Source organism: Nematolebias whitei, chromosome 21 (genome assembly GCF_014905685.2).
Source record: "Nematolebias whitei isolate Nwh7 chromosome 21, NemWhi1, whole genome shotgun sequence".
Lineage (NCBI taxonomy): Eukaryota > Metazoa > Chordata > Actinopteri > Cyprinodontiformes > Rivulidae > Nematolebias > Nematolebias whitei.
Genome location: NC_056518.1, coordinates 30,295,165 through 30,304,750, shown reverse-complemented (window position 1 = coordinate 30,304,750; position 9,586 = coordinate 30,295,165). Strand labels below are relative to the sequence as shown.

Below are 9,586 nucleotides of genomic sequence, written 5' to 3'. Positions count from 1 at the left end.
ATGGGTCCTTTTTGCTCCCCTATGTGTCCTCTTTGTCGCCTTACGTGCCCTCTTTGTCTCCTTGTGTGTCCTCTTTGTCTCCTTATGTGTCCTTTTTTCTCCTTATGGCTCCTCTTTGTCTCCTTATGTGTCCTTTTTGTCTCCTTATGTTGTCTCTAAGATTTTTCCATCCTTCTTCTTTTCCTCTAAACGTTTCAACGTTAAAAGTTCAGCTTTTATTCCACTCACTGTCTTCAGCACATTTCAGCAGAGTCAGCATTCTCTCTGCAGTTTGGCAGAAAATATTAATTTTCTCGTTACTTTGAGAATAATTCAAACCTTTGGATTCTGAGTGAAATCAGGAACGTTTTGTTTGTTTGTTTTTACTGCAGGATGTTTGCGTCCACCCTCTGTCTGTTAAAACCTCTGTTTTCCTCCTCGTGTCCATCAGATCCCAGAGTGTGGCTTCTACGGGATGCAGGAGAAGGTCCTCCTGTTTCGTCACGACCCGACGTCGGACCTCGTGCTGCAGCTGCTGCGCTCCGCCTCGCAGATCCAGGAGGGAGACCTGGTGGAGGCCATCTTGTCAGGTGTGGAGACCAGGATCTGTACAGGCCGGGGGACTCTGGGGGGGCCTTCATCTCAGCGTTCAGCGCATGTGTGCAGCTTAATGTTCCGGTCTGATGGGTGGGGGTCATCACCAAACATCTGACGGGAGATCAAGTCCATGACATGAAGAAGGTGGATGCAGAAAAATATTTAGTTTTTAAACAAGCTGAGCAAACCTTCTGCATGTTGTCAGCTGTTCAGCCATAGCAGATTGGTAAGAAATGTTCTGATTGTCAGCATTAACACTTCTCAGAACCTGACCCCCCCCCTCAGAGTCCAGATGTTGGGAACGCCGGCCTCAGTTTGGAGCCGTCTGGCTGTTTTCCAGCAGGACTCAGGTGTTTGCACGCAGCGGCGCTAACAGGCTGACAGCTGCTGCTTCCTCGTGTCCTGCCTCTCCATCACAGCGAGTGTGTCTGAACATTTGCATCTTGTTTGTCTGCCTTCGGCTGCTTGTTTTAATTAATCTTTCAGCAGCGGTGTCTCTACAGACAACAGACATCCTGGTTGTCCAAACTCAGGAAGCCATGTGCAGGATGTTGGACTCGGAGACTAAATGTGTCAGAATAAATCTTTCTAAATATATTTGAGAACGTACTCACAGCGCTTCACTTCTTCCACATTCTGTTTATTACGGTCTCGTCCCAGAATAGATTACAACATTCTTTTCCTAAAGCTTCTACACAGAACGCCATCATGACAACTTCAAATAAAGTTTGTTTGAAATGTAGCAACTTGATTAGAAATAAAACAGAAATGGTTGCGTGTTTGTGAGTTTTCACAGCCTTTAAGCTGCGACACATCCTGAGCATCCTTCTGATGTTTCCACAACCTGACTGGAGTAAACTCAACTGTTTTTTAAAGACCTCATAGTGTACAGAGCGTGTGAGAACCTAAACCAAGACCTTAAGTTCAACCACGTGTCTGTAGACCTCAGAGACAGGATCAAGGCCCAAATTTGGGGAAGTGTCCAGAACAATCCCTGTGTTGAAGGTCCCAGTGAGCCCAGTGGCCAGCAACATCTATAAAAAGAAGACATTTGGAACCAGCAGGACTCTTCCTGGAGCTGACCGCCTGGGACAACCTGAGCCATCCGGGTGGGAGATTCTTCACCTTTGAGGTAAACAAGGACTCAACTGTTGCACTGACAAAAGCTCCAACTGTGAACAAGCCTGCAGACCTCCACCGATAACGCCTGATGGTGTATCTGCTGCAGACAGGGTTCTCCTTCAGGAAGAATCTTTTCTTCTGTGGCTCTGCCAAAAGTGCTGCCTCGTTCTGAAAGTTCTGATCTTTCTGCTTCAAAAAAGGTATTCCCATGGCAACTAAAATATTCAGACAATTCTGCGTCAAAGAGTTTATAAATCACCATTGCAACTGGTGACTCGACAGTCGGTAAAAAAGGGGGGGGGAATCGCCATGGCAACCAGTGACTGTATATTCCACGTTAAGAAAGGAGGGAATCACCATGGCAGCCAGTGACTCGGCAGATTCCACGTTAAGAAAGGGGGAATCACCATGGCAACCAGTGACTTGGCAGATTCCACGTTAAGAAAGGGGGGAATCACCATGGCAACCAGTGACTCGGCAGATTCCACGTTAAGAAAGGGGGAAATCACCATGGCAACCAGTGACTCGGCAGATTCCAGGTAAAGGAAAAAAAGGAGTGAATCACCATGGCAACCAGTGACTCGGCAGTTTCTGGGTCTTCTTGATTACCCAGCATGCTTTTCTCCCCTCAATTGCTGCCCCCCACAGATCCTTCATGTCACCTCTAATCAAACATTTGAAGTTTAGGAGGATTCAGTCAGAGAGTTGGCAGGAAACAGGAAGACAACTGAGCCTGGAGTTTCAAAATAAAGCTCAGAGATACTCTTAAGAATCAGGTGGAACTTTGCCATGGCTTAGATGTTTAGATTTAGATTCTTAGATGTTTACAAAGGTTAGGCTTTAGAGAAGAAGCACCTTCATGCAGGAGCTGCTCTGGCAGACTTCCTGCAAAAACCTTCTGGTTTCTTCTGTTGTTGCAAACTTTGATTTAACATGAGACAAAAATTAATCATTTAATTACCAGCAGCCATTCTTCTATTACTGGTTTACAGTTTTCATCTAAACAGCTTTATCTGCAATACTGAGACACTGACGTAAAAACAGCGATTTATTGTGAACGGCCTAATTTAAAGTCTTGTTTTTAAAACACTCTGTGAAACCAGGAGCCTTTAGCTCAACCTAACCTCAGTTCACAGCTTCTGTAGACCCAAACTGGAACCAAACGATGCTTCGCCTCATTAGGACCACGTTATGATCATAAAAAGCACTGATTCTGACGAGGTCAGTAATTATTTGAGAGAAGGTCCTTACAGAAACAAGTACACACACATACATTTCATTTTCTGAAGGATATAATAACAGTTTAGGAGCTTGTTCAGACCTTTAAACCTGGACTGACCCTCCAAACAAAAGGCGTAAACAGTAATTTGAATAAATGGAGGTAATTTTCTGCCGCAGAATGTTTAATCAGGGCCGTATTCTGCTGGAGAACCACAACACAAGCTGAGACTTTTTGTTCGCGAAAGCGTTTGTGTGAAAGAATAAAGGAGGCAAGAAACATTTTGAAATGTGGACAAAAACAGAGAAGAGATTAAATAAAGAGAGGAAGGGGTGAAAGCTGTCCCCACATCATCCTCCATCACACCATAAGCCTCAGATTTCTACAATTATTTCCAGATGACGCTCTAAAGAACTCTTTGTTTCTGCTGCTCGGTTCAGCTGCTTCATCTGTGGCTTCACGGAGAAAATCAAACAAGGTTCTGATCAAACCCGAGACTTTTACAAATTCTTCTGTCCTGAAGTTCCGATACTGTAGGTGAAATGGCTTCCACAAGCTAAACCTTTGTGTTACGAATAAAAGACAGCGCCAGACATCCATTTATCTTTAACCCCACCTGACCCGATTCTGGTCCGGTCCCCTCACCCCCATCAGGAAGCTCATTTCAGCTGCTTGGATCCAGGATTTGGTTCTGTCACTCCTGATCCAGACCTTCTGATCATAGGTGAGGGTTGGACCGCAGACAGATCAGTAAATCCAGAGCTTAGCTCGTTCACCAAGACAGACCGGAGCAACGGTCTCATCACTGCAGATGAGACCCCCATCTATTTGATGAACATGAGTCTGAGGCGTTGACTTGTTGTTGACTTTGTCCCCAAAGTCTCAAGATTTTAGTTTCGTAAAATGCTCTGCCCATCAGCTCTGCCTCACTGTGCCTGATGGGCCGTCACCGAACCCCACATTGAACCCCGCTCCAGACCCCACACCGGACCCCATACCAGACCTTCAGAGATGCAACGAGTCAGGGCTGCTTTTAACATCAGACATGTGGTCATAATGTTATGGCTGACTGGTGTAAGTTCATTCAGCCGTTTCTCTGAAACTGTTATCAGCCACAGTGGTGACGATGTGTTCACCTGTCTGTCTGCACTGTTAGTAAAATATCTGAGGAACCAGATAATCGATTCTAATGAAACTCAAAAAGAAAGCAGTGAATGTACAGCTGCAGCTTGTTAACCTGATTCAAGATGGCTGCCACAGCTAAATGGCTGCATTAACACTAACTCTGTAATTTTTAAAGGTACTGAGTAAAGTTTGGAGTGGTAGTAGCTGAGAGTCGTCCTCAACACACACTGAGCAGGAGTTTCTGACCGACACGGCTGCAGCTTCTCCAAATTGAAGGATCCACGTCGGGGTTCACGGTTTGGCCGAGCGGCGGTTCAATCATCGACTCTGTGGACTGACACCCACATGACCACCGTGTGTTTTCTGCTGCAGGACGAGCTCAAGCAGCTAAAACTAAAAAGATTCCCAAATATTGTTTTGTTTCCTTTCAGCTGAAACTCCAGGCTGATTGAACTATTTAAATGATTTGTTGGTTCATTAGCTGAACCATCACAAAACAGCCACCTTGAGACTTGTTCAGGAGATATTTTGCTAACAGACAGGCAGGGTTGATGTTACAGTTTTCAGCAGAAACATATCCAGCGCTCAGGACGTGCGCTGAGGACGATGCTCAGCTACTGCCACACCAAACTTTGTCTGATGTGCTGCAGCTTCAGCCACCATGGAGGACTTCCAGATCCGTCCCCACAGCCTGTTCGTCCACTCGTACCGAGCCCCGACCTTCTGCGACCACTGTGGGGAGATGCTGTGGGGGCTCGTGAGACAGGGGCTCAAATGTGAAGGTGAGCGGCGTCTCCATGGAAACCAGAAGGCCTGATTTGAAAAGTCACATCGTGTCGTGTTTTTCAGGTTGTGGTCTGAATTATCATAAACGCTGCGCCTTTAAAATCCCCAACAACTGCAGCGGGGTGAGACGGAGACGCCTGTCCAACGTGTCCCTGACAGGAGGGATGGTCAACATCGGGCGGCCTCTGTCTGCAGAACCTTCGCCTCCACACTACACCGACGATGCTTTACTGGTACTGGTCAGGACATGTAGCAAAGCTGACGTAAACAAACCACTTCCTGTCGTGGTAACTTTATTTCTTCTGTCCACAGTCACCCGTCAGTCCCAACATGGAGGTGAGTCAGACCACCTAAACCCACCAGAACCTGTCAGAACCTGTCAGAACACATCAGAACCAGAATTTATTTCATTTAGGGAGAAAATCAATCCTGGAGGTTCCAGTCTGTGTGTTTGTTGTAATCTAATTACTTCTGCAGACTGTAGCTGTTATAATAAAACATTCGGCTTGATTTGGAGGAGATCTTCTGATTTTTATAAGTTTTATATTTTCTAACATATTTATCTTTATTTACAAACACTTTCCCATCGAAAAACACAAAGATCATCTTTGTTCTCTTTGAAATCAGCTTCAGCTGCTGCTTCTAACGCTAATTTTAGCTTTTATCAAAAAAATGCTTTTTTTTTTAATAGAGTTAACAACTTTTGCAAACAGTGAGAAATTTCCTTTTAGCTATAGTTTTGCATTTTTTAGCTTTTAGCTACTGGTTTGCTTATTTTAGCTTTTAGCCACTGGTTTGCTTATTTTTAGCTAAAAGTTACTGATTTGCTTATTTTTTTTAGCTTTTAGCCACTAGTTTGCTTATTTTAGCTTTAAGCCACTGGTTTGTTTATTTTAGCTTTTAGTTACTGGTTTATTGCAGCTTTTAGCCACTGGTTTGCTTATTTTAGCTTTTAGCTACTGATTTGCTAATTTTTAGCTTTTAGCCTCTAGTTTGCTTATTTTAGCTTTTAGCTTGCTTATTTTAGCTTTTAGCCAGTGGTTTGCTTTTTTTAGCTTCTATTTAAAGTCTAGTTAAATAAAAATGATGTCCTATTTGGCTGATTCTAGCTTTTAGCTGCTGTTCTGTCTATTTTAACATTTAGCTACTTTTGTGTTTGTTGCACCTTTTAGCAACTGTTCTGCTTGTTTTGGTTACAGTTCTGGTCATGCTAGCTAGTGTGTTTCAGCTTTGATTTTCCTCGTTAAGTTTGTTCGGCTCATTATCTTTAACGTCTTATTTCAAAATGTTTACCAAATTTCAGCTCTCACGATTCTCCTTTAGCTTGTGTTTCTAGTCTAAGTAGACATTTTGCCACACGGTTTGTGTTTCTGATTTTCCTCTCAGACACATTTATGGTAATCTTTTGACAGATTGTGCTTCTCTGCTGGAAATGTTGAGTTTCCTATTCTTCAAAACATAAAATCCTAACATGTTCCACCATCTGAGCTCAGTTTTTGACCCTGTCTGGGTTCTGAGGCAGGTTCTGTTCATGTCTCAGTCTGTGTGAATCACTGCAGAAACGTTAGACGCTTCCTTTTTCCTTCCCTTCCTGTCTGTCCTTCCAACAGAAGAACCAGTTGGAGTACTTCCCTGGGCGGGAGCGGCGGGCCAGCACCCAGTCTCACATCGGCCGACCCATCGAGCTGGACAAGATCCTGCTGTCAAAGGTCAAAGTTCCCCACACCTTCCTGATCCACTCGTACACCCGCCCCACCGTCTGCCAGCACTGCAAGAAGCTGCTGAAAGGCCTCTTCAGACAGGGGCTGCAGTGCAAAGGTGCGCACGTTAAATCTTCTGCTGCAAGTACAGAAACACTAAAAATAAAAAAAACACACGGTCTGTTTTCACTTGAGTGCTCGACTGAAACTTTAAACAGCTGAAGCCGACGATTCAACACCCAGAAACTGTATAAAAGTATAGTTTATTTTGAAGTAGATATTCAGATATCAGTTGAACACGGTTCACCAGTAATTAGATTTTTTTAGACAGAAAGCTTCATCTGAAAGCAGTTCCCAGGTAACTGGGTTTAGTTCAGGCTTTTATTGACACCAATGAGTTTACAGTTTTCAGCCGTCGTGAACCTTTTCTTCAGGATGTTCGTCTTCAGACCGACAGCTTTAAGACTTTTTAACTGAAACATATGAGCTTCAGGATCAGATGGTTCTCATGGAAGACGTTTCAGTTTGAACCGACCCGTTCTGTTGTCTGACCTCCGTTCAGTTCTCTCTTTTCTTTGTCGTTTTCCTCAGATTGTAGATTTAACTGTCACAAACGATGCGCTCTGAAGGTGCCCAACAACTGCCAGGGAGAGGTTTCCATAAACGGAGGCAAGTTTCAGCTCACATTACCACAAACAAACAAACAAACAAACAAACAAAGATGTTTATTTATGACACTTTAAACAGATTTTAGTTGTGGTTTGTACAAATCTTTTCTATAGAAATACATAAAGATATCAGAAAAATATCCAAATCTCCTGTTCCTTCAAAATGTTAACAGTAAAATTTACTTCGGCTACTGGTGTTTGTGTCATCTTATGCTACTTTTGGCTTTTAGCTAGCCATTTGAAATGTTAAGCTTCTTTAGTCATTTGCTTCTTATAGCTTCTAGCTAGTCTTTTGCTTGTTAGGCTGTTAGCTTGTTACTACCTTTAACCTGTAGCTTGGGGGAGTGGTGGTGCAGAGGTTAGAGAAGGTGAGCCTGTGATTGGAAGGCCGTCGGTTCGATCCCCCAAAGAATGTGGGTGGGAAAAGTGAAGCATCCACACCTGCCTTGACCCTCGTTTGCTCCACTCTGGACCCTTGAGCAAGGCCCTTAACCCCCACCATCTGTTCCCCCGGCACCCTAGATGGCATCTCCCTGCTCCACGCAGAAGGCTGTGGTAGCTCAGTGGTCTGTGTTTGCGTTAAGAAGGGCGTCTGGTGTAAAAACAATCGCCATGTCTTTGTGCAAGTGGCGACTCCTGAGCAGCCGAACGAAGAAAACAAAAACCTGTAGATAGTCTTGATATTTTTAGCCTTTTCCCACATTAACCATTCATCAAAACCTTTAGCTTTCTCTAGCATTTTGATATTTTTAACATTTAGTTAGGCTTTTCCAATACTTTAAACTTCAAAGTAGCGCTTTGCTAGTCAGTTTTTAGTTATCTTTCTGCTACTTTTAGCTTATAGCTGTCTTTTACATGATTAGCTGTTAGCTAACCAATTTAATAGTATTAGCGAGCCTTTTGCAGCCTTTAGCTTTTAACTAGCCTTTTCCTACTTTTTAAGTTTTAGTGTTTAGCTATGTTCTGCTTATTTTTCCTTTAACGATTCAGTTTTAGCCACTTTAGCTGGTTTCAGCAGTCATTCAGCAATTGGCATTCTTCAGTCTTCATCAGATGGTTATAAAATATCTGACGTCATAGATGAATGACCACTTCGTCTCACAGACGTCCAGTTGCTTCCGCATGGTGGTCACAGTCTGTATGACTAGATTTTAACAAAATATTTAGTTCCTAACTTTGTTGATCAAGTAGATCTCTTGAGCCCGGGGGCGGAGTCAGATGCGATCATGGTGGAGGGTTGCCTTGACGACCACAACCCTGACCGAAGAGCGAGCCTCATGGATGATCTGGACGACGCTTTAACTTCAGAAGTAGGTTTGATGCTGGAGACAGGACCCGGTGACCCAGACCTGGATGACTCCAACCGTGCCATAAGGTACACACACACACACACACACACACACACACACACACACACACACACACACACACACACACACACACACCTAACACTGTGATTTTCCCTGCAGCCCATCCACCAGCAACAACATCCCCCTGATGAGAGTCGTTCAGTCTGTTAAACATGCCAAGAGGAAAAGCAGCAACGTAATGAAGGAAGGCTGGATGGTCCACTACACAAGCAAAGACATTCTGGTATGTCAGCCCTCATCTACAAACACAAACATTCTTAGACATATTCAAACGTCTTGAAACATCTCTGAATGTCTTGAAACACCTCTGAATATTTTGAAACGTCTCCAAACGTCTTGAAACGTCTCTGAATGTCTTGAAATGTCTCTGAACGTCTTGAAACGTCTAAGAACGTTTTGAAACATCCCAGAACGTCTTGAAACACCTTCAAACGTCTTCAAATGTCTTGAAACACCTTCAAATGTCTTGAAACACCTTCAAACGTCTTCAAACGTCTTGAAACACCTTCAAATGTCTTGAAGCTTCTTCAAATGTCTTGAAGCTTCTTCAGAGGCTTCAGGCTTCTTGAAACACCTTCAAACGTCTTCAAACGACTTGAAACACCTTCAAACGTCTTCAAACATCTTGAAACACCTTCAAACGTCTTGAAACACCTTCAAACGTTTTCAAACATCTTCAAACGTCTTGAAACACCTTCAAACATCTTCAAATGTCTTGAAACATCTTCAAACGTCTTGAAGCTTCTTCAGAGGCTTCAGGCTTCTTGAAACACCTTCAAACCTCTTCAAACGTCTTGAAACACCTTCAAACACCTTCAAACATCTTCAAACTTCTTGAAACACCTTCAAACATCTTCAAATGTCTTGAAACACCTTCAAATGTCTTGAAGCTTCTTCAAATGTCTTTAAGCTTCTTCAGAGGCTTCAGGCTTCTTGAAACACCTTCAAATGTCTTCAAACGTCTTCAAACGACTTGAAACACCTTCAAACGTCTTCAAACATCTTGAAACACCTTCAAAC

The 9,586-nt window shown here is 43.4% G+C and overlaps 1 protein-coding gene across 1 annotated transcript in view; it reads left to right on the top strand.

The window, feature by feature from the left end:
• Positions 1-439: 439 nt before the first annotated feature.
• Positions 440-9,586, top strand: part of prkd1 (protein kinase D1) — a 28,965-nt gene continuing 19,818 nt past the window's right edge. Inside the window, exons 1-8 of the mRNA XM_037694804.1 lie at positions 440-569; positions 4,693-4,824; positions 4,892-5,061; positions 5,141-5,164; positions 6,439-6,646; positions 7,120-7,197; positions 8,388-8,571; positions 8,666-8,789. Coding sequence (XP_037550732.1) covers positions 455-569; positions 4,693-4,824; positions 4,892-5,061; positions 5,141-5,164; positions 6,439-6,646; positions 7,120-7,197; positions 8,388-8,571; positions 8,666-8,789 — 1,035 coding nt within the window. The 5' untranslated portion in view covers positions 440-454. The remainder of the gene's footprint in view (positions 570-4,692; positions 4,825-4,891; positions 5,062-5,140; positions 5,165-6,438; positions 6,647-7,119; positions 7,198-8,387; positions 8,572-8,665; positions 8,790-9,586) is intronic.